This window comes from Nilaparvata lugens, chromosome 1, assembly GCF_014356525.2.
Source record: "Nilaparvata lugens isolate BPH chromosome 1, ASM1435652v1, whole genome shotgun sequence".
NCBI classification, from domain to species: domain Eukaryota; kingdom Metazoa; phylum Arthropoda; class Insecta; order Hemiptera; family Delphacidae; genus Nilaparvata; species Nilaparvata lugens.
This window is the reverse complement of record NC_052504.1, coordinates 25721354-25749306: the sequence shown is the minus strand read 5'-3', so window position 1 is coordinate 25749306 and position 27953 is coordinate 25721354. Positions and strand designations below refer to the sequence as shown.

General features: G+C 33.3%; 1 protein-coding gene across 1 annotated transcript; it reads right to left on the bottom strand.

The window, feature by feature from the left end:
* Positions 1–531: 531 nt before the first annotated feature.
* On the bottom strand, positions 532–27605 carry LOC111054439 (syndetin). The gene is made up of 18 exons (XM_039423596.1): positions 27369–27605; positions 24721–24918; positions 23626–23762; positions 22852–23029; positions 20941–21129; positions 20291–20485; positions 18909–19035; positions 18333–18504; positions 17411–17600; positions 16519–16731; positions 14805–14899; positions 13129–13330; positions 11147–11257; positions 10546–10731; positions 9223–9381; positions 7287–7408; positions 5703–5892; positions 532–4102 (listed from the first exon to the last, which is right to left on the bottom strand). Exons 1-18 carry the CDS (start codon positions 27411–27413, stop codon positions 3986–3988), a joined length of 2826 nt encoding a protein of 941 aa, XP_039279530.1. The 5' UTR covers positions 27414–27605; the 3' UTR covers positions 532–3985.
* Positions 27606–27953: the final 348 nt, after the last annotated feature.

Sequence of the window (27953 nt, the reverse complement as noted above, 5' to 3'; positions counted from 1 at the left end):
AGAATTAATGGCGGGGTCGCTAATTGTCAGGAAGTATCAACAACAAGACTACAGCAAGTTCTTTTAAGAGACTCACTAACAATACGGTGAAAAATCTTCAATATTATTGGCACAAACTACCAATGCTTATTTCAAAATCTTTCAACCAGTTTTACAAACTGTTACTTCCAGAAAAATGGAGATTCTGGCATACGTATAAAAAAGGAAAGAAAAATTGAACACATACTATTTTCTCGATTCTCAAATTTATGTTTCCAAAATAAACCAAAATTTTATACCATATATTTTCCGAGAATCATTTTCTGAGTTTTGCTCTTGCAAAATTCCTCGCGGCGGAGGTTTTCCAGAACCGCTACCAGCCTGAGAGAGAAATTTAGTTTAGAGAAGTTTAGAAAAGATAAGCTTTCACAGAGCTCAGGAGAGTTTGATTAGGCATAGGCCTAGTAATTCCAGCATAAAATGTTACCGATACTTCTTGATGCACAGGTATGATTGACTACAGTTTATAACAGGTCAATTAAAAAAAAAGTGTTAGATGCAAATTTTAGTCTTATATTTAAAACTTTCTTGTAGTTTACAGAGCTAATAAAATGCATCTTCTTAATTTCATCCAGAGCTTCCTCAGCTCTAATTCCTATTTCTTCCGTCCCGGAGAAACAATAGAACTGCCTAATTTTTATCTGTGGCCCGCAGAGCCAAGACAAAGACATACAAATTGAACCAATGACAAACTAAAAATACTTCTAACATGAAATCCTAGTCAACAAAAATTGATACGAGTTGCTGGCTGATGCACTTATGAATTTCAATGGCTGAGAGACTGTATATCATCTAGTCACTCATCAAATTTTACGATATATTAGAAAATAAGTTTTGATAATAGCTTCTATACTGTATACTAGTGATCCTCTAATATTCGGAGTATAAAGTTTTCAGGTATATTGTCTCAGTTAATGATATCAGTTATATAAATTACAAAAATCAATACTATTTTAATTTCATTATTATTACGAAAATACGAGGTTTGGAATATAATATAAAATATGAATCCCTTAATTAATTTACCAAGTAAGCATGAGAGATGAATATTATAAATGAAAAATGAGTACCTATATTTTTAAAATAAATGTATTGAACCTCCTACAAACTAAGTACTATACGGTAGGGAAAATGAAGTATTAATACAAATCGTATAACTTGCTATGATTCAGTGCTACAGTGGGCTACTGCTTCCCTTAATTATGTTTTAGAAAATAATATTTATACATATATATTTACCAACTTTTAAATAAACTGTTAATATATAGCCAATTAAAAAGGCAGGGTACTATAAAACACCAGATAATATAAATATTTGAAACTTGTTGAATTCATAAAAAATAATGTTAGCGAAGAATATTGTATAATGTATATTTATATTGTAGATGAATCTTAACAAGCTGGAAAGATTTTTCTACATTTACCTTATTGGAAAGGTGTCGTTATAATAAATTTCCGACTTTTATTATCAAATGATATCAAGAGTAACACGGAACAAATTATACAAAATCTAATTAATGTAGCCTACCTGGAGGCTTTAGAGGTTTCTTTGGAATAATTAAATTTAAAACAGAACGATCCTTATCAATTTAGTTATTGGCTTTTCTTAAATGAGAAAGATGTTTCTTCATGGAATGTATTATATTTTGTATTCAATGAGAAACAGATATACGTGAATAGCAACTCCAAAGCAATCTAAGAACGTTGAACATAATTCCAAAATTGATAAACTGATAACATAGATGTATCCCTCACGCAAAACTCTGTGATTGTGCTACTTTCAAGTTGGTTACGAAAAGTGATGGAAATCACAAATCTCGTGAAAATTTCATGGCTTTTATGATTCAAACATACAGATATTCCAGGTTCACAATAAACCACTAATGTAACATAAATTGAAATAATACAATTTTAATAAGAGCAGTAGTTTAGGTTTTTGCTTCACTCTGTGGTAACCTTGTGATATTGTTAATTACAGTTATATTGAAATATTGATGGCATGCAAATGTAAAAAGTAATGAGCCCTGTAGTTAAATAGCTAATGTCGATGTGTATGTACGGTAGTCAGTGTCGGAGAATTCGAATTTAATAACACTACCTAACTATAATAATATTATATTAATGAATCATTGGATGCTTCTCCACGTATTTGCCATTAATACAATGCATAAGTAGGAAGATGTCTTCAATATTATGGCTGTTCATTTGCCTAGCTAGTCAGTTCATGCCCTTTGTAATGTTGCGAAACCCTTCCAATGAATATAGAGTGTGATTTATTATAGAAAAAAGCTGGAATCATGCATAAATTACTAAATAATTTGACTTCTACACCAATCTATTTCATTTTTCATGAGCCATAATTTGCTTGATCATTGTACAAATTCATATTTGACAAACTAAATTGAAGTCAAACTACAATGAAAGGAATTCAGTGATATTCTTACTTATATGGTTTTACAATTTGAAATTTATTTTTATCTCACAGAAATAATGTGTATCACCATAGAATAATGAAAGAGAAAGTACCGTACCTATGTGTTCTCTATGATATACTTATTTTGGAAATAACGACTAGCAGTAATAATTGGCAATAAACTCAACATTGTACTGTACTTTTGAAAAAACTTCCTGAAACGAATCCATTGTTTTTGCAAATTTCTATAACTTCTATATTAAATTTCTGTATTATAAAACGTTGATTGTAAATATTCTGATTTTCGCAGATGATGAGATATTAAAAAACCAGTAACTTAATGAGCTTTTATGGTATACAATATTTCGGGGCCAGAAATATTTTTCTCAGTTTCAATTTTATAGCAATTATATACGTTAGCAAACGAAAATATAATATTGTTCGAACATCTTTGATTAAAATACAAGGGAATTACTTGAATTTAAAGATTCATTATTTTGATAGGTGAAATGTTGACTGATTTCGAAATTGGGAAGAGTTCATTAATGTGTTCGTTAAAATATTAAATACCTGTGAAGTATTGTGATTTTAATGTTCTGTTTTCAGGATAATTTTTCACCATGGTAAAATATCTACCTAATGTAATGTGTTTAAATTGCTAAAATAATAATATGAATAAAATAAAATTGTTGAATGACAAAAAATATTTTTATCTTTCCAATATCAAACCACGTTCACAGTTTTACTATTGATCAAAAATGTACCCTAATCTTTAGCAGTCTCCCAGAATGATTGTTTGGAATTTCTGAATGTAGAATCCTCTAAAATATTTATTGTCATTGTGAGTTGATCAAATTTTAATTTCTCAATAAGCTTCTAAACTTGATAACTAGTAAATAAAATTAATATCTTTAGAATTTCGATCATATTCCAATATTTGACTGCTACTAATATTTATATTATTAACGTTTAACTATTTCAAATGAATGCATGGAAAACACAAGACAATAAAAAATCTACTATGCAATTCCGACAATAAAAACAAATGGAAAATTAAATTTTTCAACAGTTCACACCTTGTGTGGGAACTGTGACTTATCATGATTGAATACAAAGTTAGTTTAAAAAAAATATTTATTGCGATTGCTGCTAAATCGACCATCTATTTAGGCTAACCAGTAGCAATTGGAAAGAAATATTCTAGTTTAGAATCAACAGAAAGGTGGACTGAATATCAATAAGTTTTCATACGTAATATTAACAGAAGTATAAATAACATTAAAGCTAAAAATTGATAAATATTACACCAATAAAATAGATTGAAAAGTTATTTATAACAATAAGAATGAAAAATAAATAGAATAAAATATCTAATACTTTAATATTATATGTGTACATCTAAAAATAGGAAATGTGTCTATCACAGAATCATTATTTAGCCATGCTTGTGATACTATAATGCATGGAATAATATCAATTTCGCGCGTGAATAACAGTCGGAAGCAAAATATCCTAATCGATTGCACTGTGACGTCATCTCATTCCCAGTTTGTCCCATTCATCCAGCAATGTTTTCAGCCTCTGTTTGGATTTCTTGTTCCCCTGGCAAACACAGCTAATCAACGCTTGCAACTGTTTCACTGAATATTCCTAAAAAAACAAATTATTGACCAAGAATTAGGAAATCACTCGCTGAAATCTATTTCAAATCTAATTGTTATAATTCTTTTGTACATGATGGCGCAGGGAAACGAGCAATTTTGAAATGGTGTCATTTCCACGAAATAGTTTATAAAAATAGTAGAATACTGATGGAATAGCATGTATCCATTATTCCATTCCAGTTCCTACAGTCAAAATGTCCAAAAGTACTTCTACGTTTATCTGTGTTTATCTACTGTCTATGAAGATGACATCAGAAAAATGTGTTTAAATCGGCCTTCATAGCCTGTCGTGGGCGAAGCAAGAAAACGGGAAGTTTCGAAATAATCTCATTTTCACCAATAAATTCGTAAAACTGGTAGATCACTAATGAAATTACATATTATTCATAATGCCATTTATTATCTTTCAATCAAAATGTCCAAAAGTATATATTTTCTATTCAAGATGACATCGGAAAGATGTGCTCACATTTGGCGTTCACAGTCTATAATGCCGCATCTACATGTTGGCCCAGTAAGGTGGCCCAGCCTGCAATTTAACCAGTGCTCAATGAAGGCCAGCAATAGCCAGTGTTGGGAAACCACCCAGCCAAACACTGGCGCTGGTTGACATTGGCCTTCATTAGGCCAACATGTAGATGCGCTACTTTAAGTCAAATTAATGAAATTTCAAAGTAAGGTCTTAGCCACAAACAAATGTCTTTGGTGTCTTTTCCACCGATAAATTCATGAGACAAGTATAATACTAATGAAATGGCATGTATTCATTATGACATTCATGATCCAACAATTAAAATGTCCAAAATTTCCTCTTTAATTTCTAAGATGGTGTAAGAAATATGTGGAGTGGAGTGTTGTGCTTGCTATGATAACTCTGGAATAATAGTGCTGCAAATCTTGGGAAATGACAGTGATTTAGTTTCAAATGTTTCCCTTTAGTTCATATGTATTGTTAAAAGACGTATACTGTGTACCTTCATTGAGTTATAACCACAGGGATACGTTCATGCTGTCAAAATATTATCTGTAAGGCAGTTATCATTGTTTGTTTTTTATGTGAAATGATAATCACCGCTACTACACGTTCCAAACCAGTCCAACGGTCCTTGATTATTAAATGGCAATGTGTTAACATTAATTATATTTCGACGTCTACTCACTCTACAGACATGCGAACTGTAACATTCAAAATTTCTCGTTTTCCTACTCCTCCTTTTCTATCAGCTATTGGAAAATTTCTATGATATTGATCACTTAAAATAATGTTGAAATGATTATCAGTCAACCGAGAACTTTAGGGGTACTGAGCAGACATAGTCAGCCTTTAGCAAAAACTCATTTTTGGCAAGTAATCAATATCTTGGAAAATAAATACTGAGCAGTTATTATGGAACTGTTGAATGCATGATGCTACTACGCAACCAAATCAGAATCATAAGATCTGCCTCGAATCGAGATATTGGAGAACTTTATAAGAGTTCGTGGTAAAAGTAAACTAAAAATTAGAGATCTCTTCAATGATAATTTTAATGCAATTGAGTTATTATGGGACTGTTGAATCTATAATCTTATTATATGGAACATACCTTATGCTTTTTGATGAATTCTTCTAAAACAGGATCGGTCAAGTAGTACGCTTTCACGTAGATATCCACAAAATCTCTGTGGGGCAGCGGCCGTAAAGTACATAGTTTTTCAACTTGTGAGAACAACTGTGTGAAGTCTAATTGCATCAATGCTCGTCCGCCATTGGAACATTTATTGCTGATCGAAAAACTGAAAAAATGAAAGCAAGCCGATATGATATAAACCCAAATACTTTCTATAATCAATAATATTATTATTGTAGATTGGCTTGAAACGTTCCAAGATAGTTGAGTATTATTCTCATAGAATAATTACTTGCTTGAGTTTAAGGTCGAATAGGACACAATCTATTTCATGAATCCAGATTACAATAATCTTGAAACAGAAGGACTCTATAATAGAGTTGGTTTGAAAATTATCGTTCGTGCTATAACGAGATGAAATCATTTGAATGAATTATTTTTCGCCCCACTTGGATGTAATGCTGGTTTTCGTGCGTCATATGGAGGCCGAAAATGATTGTGTTCTGACCAGGCAGGTAAAATTTTTACGGCCCTAGGGCTGTAAAATAACCTTGAAGTCAGCTGATTCTGATTTGATGTGAACGTGTTTACAAAATGGTTTATGAAACGGAATCAGTTTATGTTTCTAGAATAGAATAAGCATTCTGCAATAAGATACTGTCATTTTATTTGGATGAATAAAATACAGATAAGATATATATTATAAACTATTCAAATTCGATTTTCAGAGTAGGATAGAACTTCTAACCTAAACTTCCGAAGTCAACGACAACAAGCATTGTTGACGTTGACATTCAGATTGGCCAAATTTAAAGTGTGCTAAGACACAGCTGATCAAAAAACTTTTCATTATTTGTGTTTATTATTCAAGAATCAAAACATTTATAATAATATCATCTTATTGTCATTTGGAAAAATAAAAAGTATAAACTCAACATCTTACATAATTGAACATAATCTTTTAGGTTATTTAGACAAATCAGAATAAAAATACTTGGACAATTTCCTGATATTCAGATTACCTAAGATTTGCTACAGCTATGACCTTCCTGTTTTGCTTTCGGAAGTGCCTAATAAACAATTATTCTCATATATATATTGTTTATTTTTCTGTGTGGCGAAAAATAACGTTCTCACCATGGACAAAAATGTTTTTCCGGCTCTCAATCTTTTCTAGTCCTCTGCCTACGGCCTCGGACTTGAAAACCGATTTCGAGCCGGAAAAGTCTCATTTTCGGCCCTCTGTGCGAAATATACTATTACAGCATCCAGAGTTTATATGCAGTAAACCGACTGAATTGACTCTACATAAGGCAACTAGAATAATATAGTATTGATAGCATATAGTATTATCGTAGGAATACAATATGGTACTAAGTTCTAGTAGGCTACACAAATATAATAGAGTAGGCTACTTATTCAGAAATTACCTTTGCAAGAACTCAAAAATAAATTAAAGTAGTGAGTTTTTCATTACTTTCTACAATAATTAGACCTGTACAGAGCTGTATTAAACTTTTAAACAATGATTTCACTGTTTTTTGTTTTCTTTTAACTTACCCTTCAACAAGAATAAAAGAAAGGAGACGCACAACATTCTCCCACAACGTGTCTAGGACCTCTTGATTCAAATGAACGTGCTCTTCTATCTCATTCAACCTCATACTAAATATCTGCAACTCCTGAAAAAGGATATCCACCATCAAGTCTTATGATTACTCTACGATATGGATTACAGTGAAATTCATTTATTCAAAACATAAATATCATTCATTCAAAAATATCATAGCAATTAATAATTTCTGTGGATGTTGGACGACACATCCAGAGGAGTTTATTCATAAATTCAGGAACATTACATATTATTTTCTCAAAAAATTTTCAATAATATAACATTACTAGCTTACCCGGCGAACTTCGTACCGCCAAAAAGTCAATGTATCTCATGACACACTTGACTTTATTTGGTGAATCATAAATTTATCTGACAATCAATATTTTCATTTAAATCTCAATACGGACTTCCTATGTGCTTAGTCATGCAGCATTTATTATTCCGAAAACATATTCTTCTCAATCAATTGATAGTAATATCTATCAGTAAAGTGTTGAATTAAAAAAAAATCGATAGGTTGGATCAGTGTTTCAAAGTTGAATTCAGTTTGATGAATGTTAAGTGACACATAACCTAGCTACATTTGGACTGTTGTATAAATTAGAATTGGAACCGTTTTGGGCTTATAAGCCTGTGGTACTCTTCTGTACGTTGTGTAATTATGAATGATTAAATAAATAATAAATAATAGTTGTTGATTGTCAATAGATGGTCCAGGAAACATGCGGTGTACGATGAATTACACAGAATTTCATATTAAGATAACCTCAGAGAAACTCAGACTGAGCGCTCCCGCCTTGAATAAATGACAATACAGTGGACAATGCAGAATGATGGCTCAGCTCTATCTATACTATATTATTGGGAGAGGGTACATAACTTATTTATAGATTAAATGATACCTCACTATATAATATAAAATGTGTCGAGGTTATCATCAAATTAATACAAAATTATGCTAAAAAAGATTAAAATAAAAAAATTCAAAACTATATCTATTACCTTAACCATCACCTAGTACAGTAATACTAAAAATTGTCGATGATAAAAGCTGATGGATTAATCATAATATGAAACAGAATTATATATTATGCAGACTTAATAAAACAGAATAAATCTTATAGCACCCTTTATTTTAAAAAAAACTTTAAAATAGTTGAACAACTAGTTTCGGTGATATATTACACCATCTTGAAGATATATAATATGATATACAACATCTTGAAGATGGTGTAATATATCACCGAAACTAGTTGCTCAACTATTTAAAAGTTTTTTTAAAAATAAAGGGTGCTATAAGATTTATTTTGTTTTATTAATTTAAAAGTAGCTCATGTCAATAAGTGTTTTATGCAGACTTAATTTGCCACGAAGTTGGAAGTTCAATTGCGTTTCAATATTGTATATCAATTGAATTGGATGATTTCTCGGTCTCATCTCCGCCATTTACAGTTGTTATAATTAGTCCTAATTTCAAATCACTCTTGTAACAGTATTTCTTCATTCGAGTTGAGTTGTGACCGAAGTTTCATTATTGTTGTAATATTCTGCGTAATTTTTATAATTATAAGGCCCTGATTCAAGGACACTCATATTAAATATAATAAATCATGAACTTCAAATCTATCAAATCTATAGGTTTGATAGCCCATTGGATATGATAAGTGGCCTAGAAACCGGGCCTGAATTTTCTTTCTATATTGAGATTCTCTTTAAACTGTCAGTCAAGCATCAGTTAAACAGGACGCATTAATGTGAATTGAAAGAAATTCTGAAAGTTTGAAGGCAATCTCACCACATGTCAGAAAATAAATCTAGCTCGGTGAAGTCATTAATTTTAACTGGCAAAAAATGAAACAGATGAGAAATTTGTTTACTTACTCGAAAAAGAGTGTCGACATAAGGACTGTGCTGACTCATGACGTCACTCACTTCCCAGTTGACCCGAGCCATCAGAGCCAGCGCTTGTTGGGTGTCGACCGATCGGTGCGAGACACAACTGTACACGGGATGACGCACTTCTGGAGCCACTTCCACAGTCTGTAATCAGTTCATCAACCTAGTTCAAACCTGCTTCTCACTGTTTACAATTTCCTTCCAATTTTTAGTTCAAAATATATAAAAAAAAAAATGTTTAATTTGAATGAGTTGGTTGGAAAAAGTAAAAATCTTGTTATTTGAAAAAAAAAATGTTGAAACTAGAAAATAAACTTAAATACTCTAAATAAATTACTTCGTTTCAATGCATTCAATCATTTTTAGTGATATTAAAGTTTGATAGTATTTTAATGTTACGTATGATACGGTGAATGAACCACTTTTTATTATGGTCCATTTCTTAAATAGCTCGATGAATCGACATTTTTAGGCATTCATTTTAATAAAGAATTTAGGATAAATTACAGTTAAAGCATGGAAATTTTATACCGTTTGACGTTGCTTCTCATAATAAATTTGTCTCGAATTTCTTAACCTTATTTTTTTTAACCTTATTGGACTTTTCGAGATTCATTTTACTCAACTTCCCCTCAACTTGTCCTTTTGTCAACTCTTTAGCAGTTTAGCAAATAATCTTCTTTCAAAAAGAATTAATTATGTTCTGTATCAAAAATCACAGCTTTAACAGAGTAACAGAGATTACATAAATGGAGTTGAATCGTTATTGACTTTGATAAACAATTGATTTTCTTCTGAATGTATTGAATGATGATACAATTGTCTTCTAAGCTGGAAAAAATGAATACGAAGCTAAACAAATTCATTCATTTCTTACTATATTATTAAGCGGATTGTATCAGCAAAACGTTGAAACGTAAGAAGAATCTCGAATTAACTCCTCTTATGCCACATCCACACTATTGTCCAGTGCGTACAAATATTTTTCAAGAATATATTTATTTTTCTGGTAACAAATTAAAGAGGACTTTCCTCAATTTTCCTTTAGTAGCCTATTGCGCGGCCCTAAGTTGCATTAATTGGCCGTTATTATCAATGTTATAAATTACAACAATAGGTGTGAACAATTGGAACAAATGACGACGAGCGCGAGAGTGTGGATCCGATTTTTGTCCAGCGAAGGCGAGTGGCTAGTCGAGCATCCACAAATGGTCACATTGCAGTGTGGATGGCAAGACCAACGTTTCCAAGCTTTCCATCTTGACTTAACGATAGTGTGGACTAGGCATAATACAAGCATTTTCTCACCTCGGAATAGAATGTTGTTAGGATATGTTTTGAAGCACTCAGCAATTGTTCCAAGTAAGGCCTGAGGTACTTGAATTGCTCAGCAAGGAATACCAACGACTCGACAGCGACTACCCTCTCTTGGAGGCCAAATAATTGCTCGGAATTCGTTAAATCAACATCAGGTGATATGTTTGCAGCCGGAACCTGGAAATTCAATATTGATCAACAATTACACTAATTGTCTATCTTAATTTACTGTACTCAATGGATTTCATAAACATTCATTGAAACAAAGATATAGAAGGTCAACAATCATTTTTGTACGTCATAATTAACTATCATCAGATAGTTACTAAACCATCATTAGGAAGAGAATTGCTATTAAAAATTATTCTTGATTTATAATACTCCACAATTCAGTCAGTAACTATCAAAATATGACTGAAAGGAGACACCAGATCTTGTTGAAGAGCATTGTCATCTTCATTGCTAGGTCGGAAACTTTTCGATCTGTCCTCGTATTTGGGAAAAAATTACGAAATTATAATAATTAACTTGAATAAATTTCGATGATTCAACTGTAATGACAAGTATTTTGATAGGATGAATGAATACTCACAGTTTGTCCTGATTCATCATGAGGCTCAGATGGGTTCTGAATCAGACTGTCGCCAATTCTTTTTAAAACCGCCTGCAGTTTCAATGAAGATGGAATTTCGATCTGATATTTCTGTAAAATAGATTATTGTTGTTGATAGACTTCAGAATCAGTTCTATTATTTATATTATCACTATTGATATGTTTCATTACTATCTAGGAGACATATGAATTTCTGAATCATTCAGCCGGGTTGGTCTAGAGGTGCGTACAGATTTACGCGCCGCGAACATGAGCAATTCACTTTTAATCAGCTGATTCCAAGCTTTTTATATCTATATCTTACCGTTTCTGTAAAAATATAGATATAATCAGCTGATTGAAAGTGAATTGCTCATGTTTGCGGCGCGTATATGTGTACGCACCTTAGTGGTAACAAACTTTGGTCTGCTAGCACCGCCTGGTTCGTGGGCTCGAATCCCGCCGATGGCAATAACGGACGTTTGATCATCTCATCAATTCTCAACGCACTTTCTATTACCCATGCACGAGCAAATAGCTCATGTGGGAATCATCCGCAATCAAGATAAAAAATATATAAAATTCTAGTTCTATACATGTAGAATGAAGAAGATTATGATTTAGTAATAAGAACTAATACAATATAACGATGCTATAACGATGTAGCAGATCAACTACATATTAATTTTGTCATTCAAATTATTAGATCTTTTTAGAATTTCTCTTATTCTTATTCGTTCAAATAAAATTACTTTATTCATTACAGTTTTAAAAAGGATTAATAACATTTTCTTGTAACTTGATCAAAACCTCATGAATCAACAACAATATTAGTCATGAGGCATTCATAACAAAGAGTTGAAAGTCTTTTACCATAATTATTTGTTTTTGTATTCATTCAATACCACTGCACATCCTAAACATGTATAAACCATTCTGAGGACTTCAGTCTATTGTATTAAGATTAAATAACATGGCTTAAACCTACAAAACATATTTGTTTATAGTGGAATTGTTTCAATCATGATTGTATGAACAGAGATACTTGGTTACAAAAAAGAGACAAATTGATTTCACTGCGATGAACACAGTTGAAAAGTTCAATCAGGCTGACAACTTCATCAATTCTGAAGATTGATGAGAATTTCAATGATTCTTGGAAGAATCTACTCTCTATCCATAAGAATTTTGCTTGCAGATTTCTGGAAAATCAACTTAATATTCACGTGTTTCTTCTCTAAATTACATTTTTAGGTCTATATCTTGAAAACATACTTAGTTGGTTCGTTCACATACAAAAAATATGTGAAAAATTAAGCTCAGGAATTTTCCCGCTGAGACGACTAGCAAAAACTTCCAACTTAGAAACGTTAAAAGCAGCGTACTTCGCAACGATCCATTCCACATTTCATATGGAATTGGAATATACGGAGGAACAAGCATCTCAAACTTGAATAAAATACTCCTATTACAAGAAGAAACAATAAGAATAATTCTAAATCTTAATAGAGAGCAATCATTCAAGCCATTTTTCAGTGAACTGAACTTCATGATGGTGTATAATAGCCTTTACATTTAGGTATAGGACAATATTATATTTAAAAACTAACGAATCTAAATTCCTAAGATTAGTAGATATACATAATTACAACAAGAAATAAAAATAATTTTACAATAAAAACACAATAAGGAAAAATATAAACAAAGTCCGACGTACATGGGAATGACATTTTTTGGTTGTCTACCAGGTTGCATAAGGCATGAACGTGATAGTTCAAATTCAAGTAATTGTTGAGAGGATATTCAATCTTCAAGGAGAGTTAGCATGCTACTACAGTATAAGCGAGTTTACTGTGAAAAATGAATTTTAAATTGTCACTTTTTCTCTTTAGCTTCAGTTAGTTTTAGTTCTGACGTATTCATGTACAGTTTCATGTATGTTTTGAAAATAAATTATTGATTGATTGATTGATATAGCTTACCGGTAAGTCTGAAGCGAAGAAATAATGGACAGAGTACAAATAATACTCGAACAACTGAATAAGGCAGACGAATACATCGGCGGCAATGAATCTAAGTAATCGGCTCATCTGTAAGTACTTTCCGCAGTGGCGGAGCACAGTCAGCGTCGTATTGGTCAGCAGAGGGCACGTTTCTCCTCCCAACATGCTCTTCTTGCCATACCTACACAAATTCAACAATTAACAACAATGTTACAAGAAAATAAATAAATATTTTTGTTAAATAATTGGCGTGGCTAGAAAAAGAAATCTTGTGCTCTAGCCAAGAGTTTAAACATTCCTCACAATATTTAACATGATTTTAGAATTAATTATTATAAAAAAGAATAAAACAAAATAAAAAATATTATTAAAATAAAAAATAATCAAGACCAGTACAATAAAGATAGATAAATCAAATAAACTATCATATAGATAAATCGATTAATTGTCTTTCAATATACACTGTATAAGGTTGAATTGGATTGGACATAAACTTGTGAAATAACTACATATCTTGTGAAATGTGTCACATGATATAGATTTTATTTTTCAAAATGAGAATCGTCATATTCGTAAGTGGAAATGAAGTGCTATAGCAGTTGAAGCAGGTGGAATAAAAATACATAAAGGGTGATAAAATTGATAAAGGGTGGAAACATGGAGCGGCGATGATAGCTTGAAAAACGAGTGTTACATTGGATGGAATTAGAAGGTGGCGAACAGTGGAACAAAATTATGTACGCCACATCCAAATACAATATTATGTGCGCCAACATCCAAATACATGGATTACATTCAACACTCTCAAGCTTGAAGCCACCTTCGCCGCTCCATCATGTTTCCACTCGAATGAGATGCACAATTATTGATATGGAAGATGGAAGAATGGAATGACATTGAAAAATTAGGTAACAGCTTTCCTATAGAAATTTAATATTTTGATTCTAGAAGAATTTGAATAGGAAAAATCTTGAAAATAGAGAACATTCTTGGCAACATGCAAATTTACAAGTAAAACATATGTATTTGGGTTTCCAACACCGCTTGAGAGAAGAAAAATTGATATTAATTAGTAATACAATAATGAGACAATAGCAGAACACAAGTTATGACATATCTTTCAATGAAATATCGAATGACCTGACTGGCTCAGGTCTGGTGTCAGAGTTTTCAGGTCGCAACTGATAATTTTCAGGGCCTCTGACATGACCTAACAACTGCTTTTTAGGCAGCCGGGACCGACAGCTTAACGTGTCCATCCGAAACACGGGAGTGGCCCGAGAAAAATATCTCGCCCGGGCTGGGATTCGAACCCGGGCCTCTGGATTACAAAGCCAGCATCTAATCCACTCGACTACGGCCACTCCCGTAATCGAGATATTATATTATATCTTTCAATAATTCAATTCAATTTATTTATCTACACTTTAATAATACAGTAACCAATAACCAAACATTATGTAATACAGTAAACAGATAATAAATATAAGTCTGTTAAGGACATTCTATATACAGGAGGTCCTGGCCTGTGTGTGAAGGATATTCTGAATCAATGTATTTCAAGTTGTATAGAGGAAGTAATCAAGATATGGATTGTTAAGAGAAGGAAGAAGTTACAGCCAACAAGAAGAGAACACATTACCATTATTACGCACCTATTATGAGACGATCTGTCACTACGTGCAATTTCTGCATGCAATTCAGGTCCCTCCTCCTCACTCTCTTCGCTGAAGTATCCTGAAGGCTCATTCTGTTCAGTAACACACACAAAATGCCAGTATCAGTCTGACATTACTATGAGAAAATAACACAGGAAACAGTAAAGTAGTTGAATGCGAACGGAAACACACACGATGCTTTCAAATAAAGAAACATTAACTCACGGTTGCACACACGTCAAGTAAAATAAGCAGTAATTAAATGACGATTAAATACCAAGAAAACCTATGAGAGAAACTCATGCCATCTCTAATCAGCGGTAAATTTAATAGAAGTAGTGCAACCGGGCCCATCACTTCCAATTTTAATTCTAAGATTCTTTAAGAGAGCGCCAAAAATACAGGGTTACTATAGAAAATTGATCGGATTTTAAAAATTCATAATCTCTATACCAATTGAAAGAAAAAACTCCAAAGTTTTTTCTTACAATAAATACCTTGATCGCCTTTTCAGGCTAGGCAGCGGGGCAGTGACTCACTCAGTCACCGGGCAATGTTTTAAAACTTGTTCAGCCACGTTTTGGCTACCAGTGTGGTCTCCGGGCTCGGCATCCAACACTAGCATGGCTGGTTGCAGCATGCCACGATGGCTGCCCTAGTCTAAAAACAGCACCCGATGATGAAGTGAGCGACTGCCTGCCCAGCTGACTGCGCGTCCTGGCTGCTTAGTCTAAAAGGCGGCCATTACTTGGTAATTATGATTTTTTTAAATACGATGAATCTTTTTAGTACTTTATCTGTAGGCGTTTTCACACAAAACAATGCAGATAAAAATAAGCCTCGTTTTTCGAGATGTTACTTCAAGTAGTTTTCTCACTTTTGAAAGCGCTTCGACAATGTTCGACCACTGAAACCAAAACCGACCACTGCTACATCTACATGGCTACTAAAAATTCCCAATATTAAGCTCCTAAACTCCTATATAGCCCACCATAACTAACTCAGTGGCTTGGTGGAGAAAAATTTCAGATAGGTCTATCATTCTCTATTATTATAAGTGTTGATCAATGCTCACCTTCAAATAATTCAATAACAATAATAGTCTTGAGTTAAATAACAAACTAAAACAAGTCTTTAGTTATTATCTCACTTTTCGTTCATCAATCAGTGTCTAATACTGTATTCAGGAGACAGCACAATATTAGAATTCAACAAGCTCTTTAAAAATAACATACATAATAGCATGATATAAATGTCTACCAAAAGGCAATTTTATAAAATATGAATATTTTTATAACAGCAAATTATCAATTTTCTTTCGAAAAGTTGCATTAGAATAAATATAATTTGTTTAATTGAGCGTTTCAATAATCTTTCAAAAGTTAATTGTCTTGTGAGTTTCAATAAATTTGTTTGACTCAACTTATTTCAATTTCAACACTATTAGTAATATGGTTATTTCAATCCAATTACTTACATTCAACAAATAATATCCAACTTCTTCGTTTTCCTGTTTGATGACAATAACTTACACATCATACTTATTGTGAACAGCATCAACTGACAGTTGCATAGCAGTAATAATTTTGACGATTTGAGACAAAATTCAAGAATAGAAGAAGTTTTGGGCAATAGCCTGTTTTTTATAACTATTGTATTGTTTGCTTTATCCAATAAATAAATTAGCTAGCGATTTGATCGAAGTACTCACAATAGAATCAGGGAAGGACGAGTCGCCGAGTGGGTTGGGATCGAGGATGGTGTCGAAGGGAGTGCTGCTAGTGCAGCAGGTGAACCTGGAGAAGTAGCCTTCCCCCTCCCCCTCCGCACCACCCCCCACCACACTCCCATCCTGCGAACCATGGCTACTTGAGGAGCCAACGCCCGAACACGCCTGCACTGTGCATCTCAAGCCTTTGAATTCCTGTCACAAAATATTATTTTGTAATGTGAAAGTATGTTCAGATTATGTGAAAAATATATAATCAAAATTGTAATTTTATTCGAGTGGTTTTCTGTGACTCACTGCCAACACCCAAGGTGTTCTTTTCTTTGTAAAGCGGGTTTATTTGCAGTACAGTTTGTGTGAAGTATTGTTTATACACTTTGTGTTATATTCATGCTGTTTGAAAATATTTATTTTAGCAAATAGATAAAAAATAGATCATATTTTCTCATTTATTAATGCATTCATAGTACTAGAAATAGAGCACTGATCGAGTGAAATCTAGTTTTCAACGCGAACGCAGACAGCAGTAGACAGGCATATAGAGAAAAATTCCCTCCCCATCTGCTTGAATGTGCTTACGCTCACGTCAGCATGCAAACGCTTGAGTTTTTCTCCGTCTGTCTGCGCCTTTTGTGCAGGAAAAAGTGTACATTAATGTACTTGTAATAATGTAATAAGTGTATATGTAATAATGTAAGAGATTCTAATGAGAAACTCCCTGTTGGGCTCACATCCTCTCCAGAGAACTTTTACACATCAAATTATAATAATTATCATCACCACTTTATAATATTTGACGTTGTAGATTTGAAATAATTAGCAAATCCATTAATGGAGTTGATACCTAGATACCTGGAAAAAGGTAGTAGCTTACTTGTAAATGAATCAAGGAGAAATCAGGCCTCACAGGACAGGGAGTCCAGACTTCATTTTCGAGAAATATCCGCAGTTCGTCGAGTCGTCCAGCATGGTAGCGTCGGAAGTAAAGTATGCTCTGTTTTCTTATGGAATTCTGCAGCTCTTCAGACTCGCTTTGAGAAAACTCTTTCCCAATCTGTTCTAATCTGGAATGGATCAAGAAAAAATATTCTCAGTAGAAGAGATGAGTAATGTGTAATTATAATAAATTCATTGAACATATCACGTAATTTGAGGGTGACTTTCTAAGAAGTGCTTCTTTGCCCGCATGAATTTCAATAATTAGAAAATTAATCATTTAAAAAAAGTATAATTTTTTATAGTGAAATAATTTTTCAATCGATATTTAGGTTTAAACTGAGTAATATTACGAATTAATTAGATTCATAGTTATTATTAAACTTATCATTCAACTTATTATTAGTAGTTTTGAAAAAAATGTTGAATCAAAGGCTTTTAGAGATTGAACTTTATTTAGGGAAAGATAAATAATTGAAACCAGAACTGAATCATTTATTTTCTCACCATATAATCATGTTAGAACGTTTTCCTTTTCACTGATTCAATCATGTTATCATCTTATTCAGATTTTGAATTCGATTTTAGTCATTACAAAAAAAAGAATATTAGCTAGATCAGAGAATGTTTCGAATGTGGCCAGAAAAATAGCTTTTCATCAATCAGGGATGACATAGAGAATGATTATCAACTATTTGAATTTTGGCGAGTTTGTTCGCACAAAAAATCAAATTATCAATTGATGAATGAAACATAAACTGAATGAAAAAGAAATATAATCGTACAAATGACGGAGGGCAAGAAAACATTTTGGAAGAACCATTATGAAAAGGAAATGACATTATTAATAATGTGATTACCTGTGTAGAATAGCCAGAACCTGAAGAAATTCATCAACTTTATAATGAATAAGATTGACAGCCAATACGAGTGATGATACCCTAGTTTGAACATCATGCCATAATCTATCAAGACCGTTTTTCAATTTCTGTCTGACATATTGCTCGTTCAAACTTGATTCAAAATTATCATCTGCAAGACAGAGAAGAATGAATTACAAAAGAACAGCAGCATCAAATTTCCTGATAAGTGGTTAAATATTAATAATACTCGAATTAGCATTCATAGCCTATTTACTAGAAATCTATTGGAACTAGATTATTCAAAATTATAATGATCTATTCAAGCTTCAAATTACTATTTTCCCTCATTCCCTCAAGATCTGCAACAACTGACACTGAATAATCCAAATGAAATGTAACGTAAAAAGAAAAAAGATATAACTGAGGGATGACATTACATTACTTTTTTAACGCTAGTATAGACTATGTCATTATTGTAGCTTATTAGTTGCAAAATTCCAAAATTCAATCTACTTTTATTCTCTACTGGATTTTTCAGAATGACAGTTGAGAATTTTCAAGGACCAAACTCACCTGACGGAGTGGAGCTGGAAAAGTGATTTTGATGCCAACATGCCACCTCATGGTAGCTTGAAACAATTTTCCACAGAGCCTGGCATAGTGAAACCAAACATGGAATGAAGTCTGTCTCCTGGACACACTAAAAAAGTTCAAAACATCATTCCAAGTGACTTTTAAATTAATATAAGTTGAGACATTAATATCATTATCTGATTAAATATATTCTATAACTTTAATTAACTTATAAATTAGTAGGCCATTGATTATTGCAGTTTGGTATTATAGTGTCATAAAAATAACTGTTAACAAACATGAAATAAACTGTTCAATTGATTAGAGTTTCTCCATCCATTTGGTTGTCAACCTCTCTTATTATTTCTGTTACTATGTGAATGATTATGTCCAATAATTAACTTTTTTACCAACAGTAGAAACAAATATTATTAAAATAATCATATTCATGAATAATCATGATCAAAAGAATCATATACAAAAATCAGGCAAGAATACAAGCCATAGTCGCCACTGCTTCAGAACCCTCCTCGTTAAAACTAAGAGAAATTTAAATCCAAAGAAGATCACCCTACTAAATTATTTATGGAAATTGGATAGTAATTTAATTGCTGAAGCTCTACTGATAATGGCAAAACCATGTTGTTTACATAACCATGACACAGAATTCCATTCAACGGATAAAGGTGCATTTTCGTTCATGCGTAAACTTCCGCAGTCGACGACGACAAGCATTGAAGACATTCATATTGTCCAAATGTCAAGTGTGCTAAAACAGCTGATCAAATAACTTTTCATTATTTGTGTTTATTATTCAAGAATCAAAACTTTTTTAATAGTATAAACATATTGCCATTTAAAAGTATAAACTCAACCTCCCTCATTAAAGCACAATTGAACATAATATTTTAGGTTATTTGGACAAATTGAAATCTTCCTAATCTGAGATCCTCGCCCTGTCGTGGTCAACGACGGCATATACGCACAAAGGAAAACCCAGCTTTAGGCCCGCAGCAAACTAGACCCACGCTAATCCACGAAAAGCAACCCACGCCGTGGGATGTTTTGTAAACCATTGCTATAGAATTATTCATAATCAATCGGCTGACAAGTGGATTATTTATTGCATATATTACACAGATGTCTGGAAAAGCCTAGCAATGGTTTACAAAACATCCCACGGCGTGGGTTGCTTTTCGTGGATTAGCGTGGGTCTACTTTGCGGCGGGCCTAACTCAAGTCCCAATTCCAATGCTCTTGAAACTCTATTCCAATGGTTTTACCAATACATAATAAGCTTATTCCACTTCCCAAATTTTGGACCAATTTAATTTTAAAAACTAGGAAAATAACAATAATAGTACAAAAAAATTATAATATACCTTGCACAGTTCATTGTACTGTTTCTTGGATGAATTATTCTGTTCCACATACGAATGAACAACGCTGAAAGCTGAGTTATGAATTGCCGACGTGAAATGCATGAGAAGTTGATCCATTGCGGTTCGAGTCTTGCCAAGTAAGGAGTAGGCGGCCTGCAGTTTATTGTAGATCTCCGCTTCGAACTTGTAGCACATCTAAAATAAATACAATGATCATTATATATTCATTCATTTGTGGAATCAATGAAATAGACAGTCATAAGATAGAAAGGTATCAATCAGCCCAACATATTACATCATATCATATACAACAAGCTAACAACTACAAGATTGAGAGAGATATCTTCTCCGTGAACCAGTGTTCTCCAAAATCATCTCACATTATCATTCTCCCTTTCCTCCCATTGCCCACGCACAAGTCTAGGGCTCAGATGTGTATCAAACTCAGAAATAGAGAATAATCAACATCCTTCAAGCGAACTATCTATCAAGAAGTCATCAGATGACATAACACTTCCACAAGGCAACCATAAATGCAGTTACTATAGTTCTTATTATTGTCGAGGTGAATATGTGAAGAACATTTTCTACTAATTCAATAGAAACCTCTAGTGAGTGGAAAGTAGTCTGGGTGAAAATTATGGACTAACCTTTGATAGAGCAACGTCCAACTGCTCTTCAGCCATATCCAGAGTATCTTGCAACTTTCCACTCAATGCGGCAACACAAGCAAAGTGCCTATAAGTGGCGGCTACACCCTGGCATTCTAGCAGCAGTGATATGGCACCAGGAAAATCTCCATTCGATAAAAGTTCTTGCAGTCTGGCCTCAGTCCTTTCCTGAAAATAGTTATTTGTATATCTAGAGTGAAAAGTACGACTTTTTCTCCCTGTGGGAAAAAGTTTGAAGCCCGAGGCAAAGCCGAGGGCAACAATTTTCCTGAGGGAGAAAAAGTATTTTTCGCTCGTGATGTACACAACATTTTTCCTCCATCTACATTTTTTTATAGAAACTGCAAATAAAATAATTTTAATAACTTACGTATTGGTGACAATGTTTCCTAACAACATAACCTAAAATTCAAAACCTCAAAACCGGTCGGCTGATTGGCAGTTTGGCACTGCCGATTGCGCTATCTATCGGCTAAAGTTGTAACAACTATATCAGCTGAGCGGCTACCAGAAATGGCTGACTCCAGATAACGCGTTTCAGATTTGAATTGCAGATCAAAAATATTTGTTGGCTGGTATTTTGAATAGAATAAAATATTTTAAAAATTGTATAAATTTTATCGTCTACTAATATTAAGAATATAATATCATACAAACATATATTTCATGAGTTGATCAAATTTCTTGTTGTGGTATTGAATTCAGTTGACTCAATGACATACACCTCTATTACACTTTCTCATCTGAGCTTAGACCTTCTAACCTATTACAATGTGAGTTTTTGAAATAGAGATCCTTCCCATGTTATTTAAATGGAGTCACTTTTTCTCCCTAGTGAGTTTTTCTGTTTTTTACTACCGAGAGCGAAAAAGTGACACTTTAGTATTATGTTTCAGGGAGTAAAGTAAGTACTTTAGACAGTAGGTGGAGGAAAAAGTAATTGAATATTAATAAGACACAATGTTGAGGTACTCTTGAAAGTGAAATATACAGAAAAATAAAAAGGGAGAATAAATAATTAATTTTGAGATGTTTTCGATTATTCCAACAATATTTATCACAATGTGGGAAAACTAGTTCTGGGTTGATTATTTCTTTTTCAATCATTGACATAATTTGTGCCCAATTTTGGTTAAACCATACATACATTTTAAAAATGTATGTGTTAACTATATTATACCTATTCTACATTCTGTGGATTACAAATTTGTTTTGTTTCCAGTATTTAAAATTCTACAATATTTATTTACAGTATTTTATCAGCCTACACAAATTGAAAATTAACAGTTTTCAAACATTTGTGTGACGAAATTGAGAGATAGGAAACTTTATGGGCAATGGCCTGTTTTTATTATGTAAATATTGCATTTCATTGCTTTTCTCAATAATTTAATGAATGAAATAAATATTATTGAATTGATAATAATACAGTAAAATTAATGAACATAGAACATACCGATTACAAGAAAGTCAGCCTTCAATGTTTTACAGGAAATTTACGAGAATGAACTGAATTTTTCAAATAATAAAATTTAAAAGATATTGAGTAAGGTACTTAATATTGGAATATCACATGCCAACTTAAAAAGCCATAAAAATTTATCAATGTGCATTATTATGATAATCATAGCAAAAATAATGAATAGATTATATTATTTGATGATGCAATACCATTACCAACTACTGATTAACAATATGTTAATTTAATGGTTTCAATTTATATGGTTTTGAAAAATCCAAACGGTTTCGTGAAAATCGTACAACGAGTTCATGATACTGTTGATACATTTATTCAAGAATAAATCAAGAATATTTAATTTAAATTTTTCCTAGACAGAAATATGAAAGTTATAAAAATAAACAAATTGAATGTTACCAAAATATGCTTACAAGTGTTTTTATAGTATTCAGAGATCGAAGAAGATCTAGAACTAGCGTGCGTTTCCTATAATTAGCAAGAATTCCCAGACTCGCAGTGGTGAAGTGTTGGTGAGCCATGCTCAAATCAGTCCTGGCCCTTTTCACAGCGTCAACCGTCTCACCCACCAATTTTTTCGTTTCTAAAACCCTGCAAAAATGTGAACATTGAAACGTTACTTCAAGTTTTCGTGTGTAAATCTTGACACCATCAATATTAATTGAGAAATCAACAAATACTTCATGGATATAAATAATATGTAATGTGAAACTTCACTCTGCTCAAATCCGATAAGTTGATAGGGCACTTGAATGATACATTTATTTTTCAGTTGTATAGTTTCGATTTCATTAGCCTAATCAGAGGGCTGTATTATTGCTTATGAACAGCAAGAATTTAATCGTTGTCAGTCACTATATTTCTGTTGGCTGCCCTTCCATAGGAAAAGTTCCATAGGAAAATCATCAATCAAATTGTAGAATAACTTATCGAATACTTATAATTTTGTGAATTATTCAATATTCATCCATCTGCCATATAAAAACCAAGAGTTAATAAATGAAATACTCTAATTCTATCATTATCAGCTCTTGTAATGTTTCTTTGATAGGTAAGTGCTACATCAGAGATACTGGAATAATATTGCAAACTTTGTCAAGAGATTCCACATAGGTAGCTTGATTTTTGAGGTAATTAATTCGTCAATAAAATTTCTAACCAAGATAGATATGATATTTTTCACATACCTGGCAAATTCTTCTTCACAGACCACAGTTTTATCAAGAATCAATTTGAGGACCTGTTTTGAAACAACTCGGTGCTGTCTTTCCAATTGCGAGCATACATCGTCAATGCACTGTTTGTTCAATACTGGAGGTAGCTTCTGGAATGGAAGAAACAATAACAAAGTTCAAATACAAATACTGGAGAGAAATTTAAAAACAGGAAAGGAATTCTCATAAAGTTCCAATTTGATAAAGCACATTTCTATGTAAGAAATGTGTCATATTTTATTATTAATTTGAAGGATTATTTCATTTTGGCAACTTGCCTTGTCATGAGCAAAATGAGTAAAAAATTGGACATGTTAGATTTAGTAAAATGATTAGGCATTATAAATTGAGACTGTGTTTGTACAGTCATGAACTCATAACTTGATCTCAAGTCCGATTTACCCCTTCCATAGCTTCACTAGAATAACACATGCAGAACTCTCATCATAATTCTCCTAAAAGAGCCCAGGGACACCCCAAAGAAATCAACTTCAGCTGCAGCAGCCTCAAAACCAAAGCGAAGTTTTCTAGATAGCCCACTATTGTAGGCAGTGTGACAGCCTCGAGCGTGTCCCTCTTGGAATTCAGATGTCAATGCCTACCAGTAATTTAGAGAAATCCAAATATCCATTGACAATCCTGAGAAGATGGACCAGGTCATTGTGTCTCCTTCTCAGAACCAAAGGCAAGAGATGGAAATGTCCTTCAATTTCTTCCACGGGAACTTCAAAGTAGTTGAAACCCATCTTGTAGCACAAAATCCTCACGAAACGTCACTGCACACTCTGTAGCAGGTTATTCTGGTATCGATTATAATATGCATGCGGGGCTAACATATTGAATTAAGTGCAGGACGATACCATCCTTTAGCTGACAAATCTTGAATGCCAAACAAGAAAGCTTAACCAGTACGGAAGGATCCATAGAAATACAGGGCTTCCTATCTGAATTTTGTTCATGACGAAATAGCAAGTTATTGACTAAATTGCCGGATGTCAACTGTTTGGTATTCATACCCCTAATATCCTACATCAACAGTAATATATATTTATGCCAGATAAAACTTACTTTCAATTCAAACATAGCAGAATCAAATCCATCACATTGGAAGTACTCGGGAAGCACACTGTCCAGAACCTCCTGGTCTGCCAGGGTTTGCTCAGTCTTTGTGTCTTCAATCTTCTTGTCATCTTCAAGACAACATTCTTCAGCACTAGCTTCAAAATCTATTGTTGTTCCCACAACAGGTATCTTAGCTCCATGACCCTGTAATATATGCATTTCATTGAATACAAAAATAAGTTTTAATAAATTCAACTAAGAGGCTTCATCATTGATTGATGACATCAAATAGAAGAATACATTCTCAACAAGAAAAGCAATCGATTTGTCGATGGGAACTATTTTAAATAACTCAGTAATTTATAAATTATTCCAATATAAAATGCATAGAATTCAGGGTTATTACATAGGGCTTAACAGGTATGAAATTTACATATAAAACAGCTAAGTTAATGGTGTAGAATATTTTCACAAATTTATTTATCCATACAAAAATTCTGTAAAAAGGTCCCTAAAGAATAGTGTTGAAATATTGTGCACTTAACAATTTATTTTGTTGAAAGATGCAGAAAGGTGTAGCCTACTAACAATCTATTGTTTATGTTCACTCAGCTTTATTATGTTAAATTGCATTCAACAAAATTTTGTTGTTGAATATTGCATTCGAATTGAGTAGGACTTTAATATAATTTTCCAGGGTGATTTTTTATTAGTGAGAATTTTCAGTGATACAAATAAGAAAGTAGTTTAAACGCTCGTCTTTCTGTCTTCTGTCCAGTCACTCCAATGACCCTTAGGAGGATAATCCGGTCTTTTAAACCATCCAGGAGTCCTGATATCTACGGCATGTCTGCTTATATGCTTCGGGAGGTGATTGATTCTATTTCAGATCCCCTGGCAGCAGCTGTCAAGACTGCCTGAGAACTGGTGTTTTTCCAGATTTCCTGAAGACCTCAAAAACCGTTCCTGTCTACAAGAAGGGGGACCACCAGAGCCTTAACAGCTTCAGGCCAATTTCAGTGACTCCAGTGTTTGGAAAGGTGGTTGAAGCAGTCATCAAGCCCCAGCTTGAGAACTTCTTTAAAAGACAAAACCTTTTTTCGAGTATGCAGTTCAGTTTTCGAAGAGGGAGGTCTACTGTGGATGCAGTAAATAAAGTGGCTGAACGTATTGGACAGGTGTTTGAGAATGGAGAGTCTCTGGAGCTGACCTTGTGCGACCTGAGCAGAGCCTTTGATTGTGTTGACCATTGCATCCTGATTGAGAAACTGCGCTACTAAGGTGTAGTGGACTCAGCGCTATCCATTCTGGAGTCCTATCTGGCTGGGAGGCAGCAGGTGGTGTCTCTGGGTGGAGCTTCTTCCTGTCCACTCCCTGTGAGCCACGGTGTACCTCAGGGATCAATCCTGGGACCGATCCTATTTATAATAATTATGATAAACGACCTTGACAGTGATGGTTCAACGCTCTTGTTTGCGGATGATACATCATTGATGTCATCTGGCCGTGACCTTCAGAAGGTGTTGGAGATGTCAGCTGAACATCTGCGGTCTTCAACTTCATGGTTCCTGGCAAACCGATTCCAGTTGAACGCAAACAAGACCCAGCATGTCAAGAAACCTTCCTGGTGATCAAGACCCTGTCAAGCTGCTGGGTTTTGTTCAGGACAATAAACTCAACTGGGCCAGCCATATTCAGCATGTGACCACAAGACTGTCCAGAATTTGTTTTCTGCTGCTGAAGCTGAGGGGTCATGTGACTGAGGCCTATTTAGTCATGGTGTATCACGCGCTCTTCCACTGTCACGTTCTTCCACTCTGCAAGCCCCTTTTTGTTAGACTTGGTATTCTAACAGTGATCTGCCACTTCCTACTTCTCTGTCTAATGTATGTCAAGAAGAACCAGCAGTACATGTTGACGCGGACTGATGTGCATAAACATAACACCAGACATCGAGAGCTGATTGATATTCCCAGAGTACGCCTTCAGAGATCACAGGTGTGCTTCAAGAGTTCGGCATTGCGATACTTCAATAGGCTGCCTACAGGAGTAAAACAGTTGGATTTAAGAGCGTTCGAGAGAGTTGTATCCAAGCACTTGAAAAGCAAGACGTACTACAGTGTTAGTGAATATATGAGTGATGATTTGTCGTAAATGCTGTCTTGCTAAACATGCCTTATGTATGTTTTTCTTTTTTGTGTATTGTATTTTATGTTTTTGACGCCATCGATCCCATATTATGGGTGAAGGATGCAGATTTAGGTATAAAAGGTTTTGATTTTTCTTAAACAGTAAGCGACAATAATTAATATAAGTAATAGTAATTGAGTTAATCTAATGACATTTGTCGATTAATAACCTATCTTATTCTTGAAACCTTTCCAATGCCAGAAGCTTGATTGAATATATATATATGTATTGCATTTGAATAACGAGTATTGTAAAAAAATGATACAAGAAGAGATCTACAGAACGCCCACTGTTCTATCACATAAGCAACAGTTCTAGCAGGCTTTTTCCAAGGATAATACTATTTTTCTTGTTCAAAAGCACCTTAAAGTTGATACTTTAATTTTCAAGTTGGTAATAAATTTTAAAACATATAAAATCAGACATAGAGAATCATTAGAATCTAACTTTACTGCTTACAGTACCTGTTTATTTATAAGTCCCAAAAACTTGTATTTGAGATCTTCCATTCTATCATCTGTAATAATAAAATTAATAGTAATCAGCTAATAATGAAGCATGCCCAAGTCTTTTACACTTGATAAAAAAACAAATCAGTAACTTAAATTTATGTAGATCAACAATACACAATTCTATTAAAAAAACACACAACCCCACAATCACAACACAGAAAACAGAAATCCATCCATCGTCATGTTCTGTCTTCTGTCTTCTGTATTCAATTCAGATCAGCTGATTACACTACCAACCTCACAAAAGAATAACCTATCCCATAATTATAATTATTATTCTACTTCAGATTCGAATGATAATAACGTATAGATCATATAAAGTTATACCTCCAATAATGTGAATTTTCAATATTTTTCTAAATTTTCATAAAGGTTCTCATATAATAAGTATATATGTATTCAGACTGACTCCGTCAAATAAAAACAACCGATTTTATCATAATTGTTTCAATTTTTATTGCAAATATTATAAATATATTTTAGAACATTTATTATTTTGATAAATATGTAATAATTGAGTAATCGAGTAATCAGGAA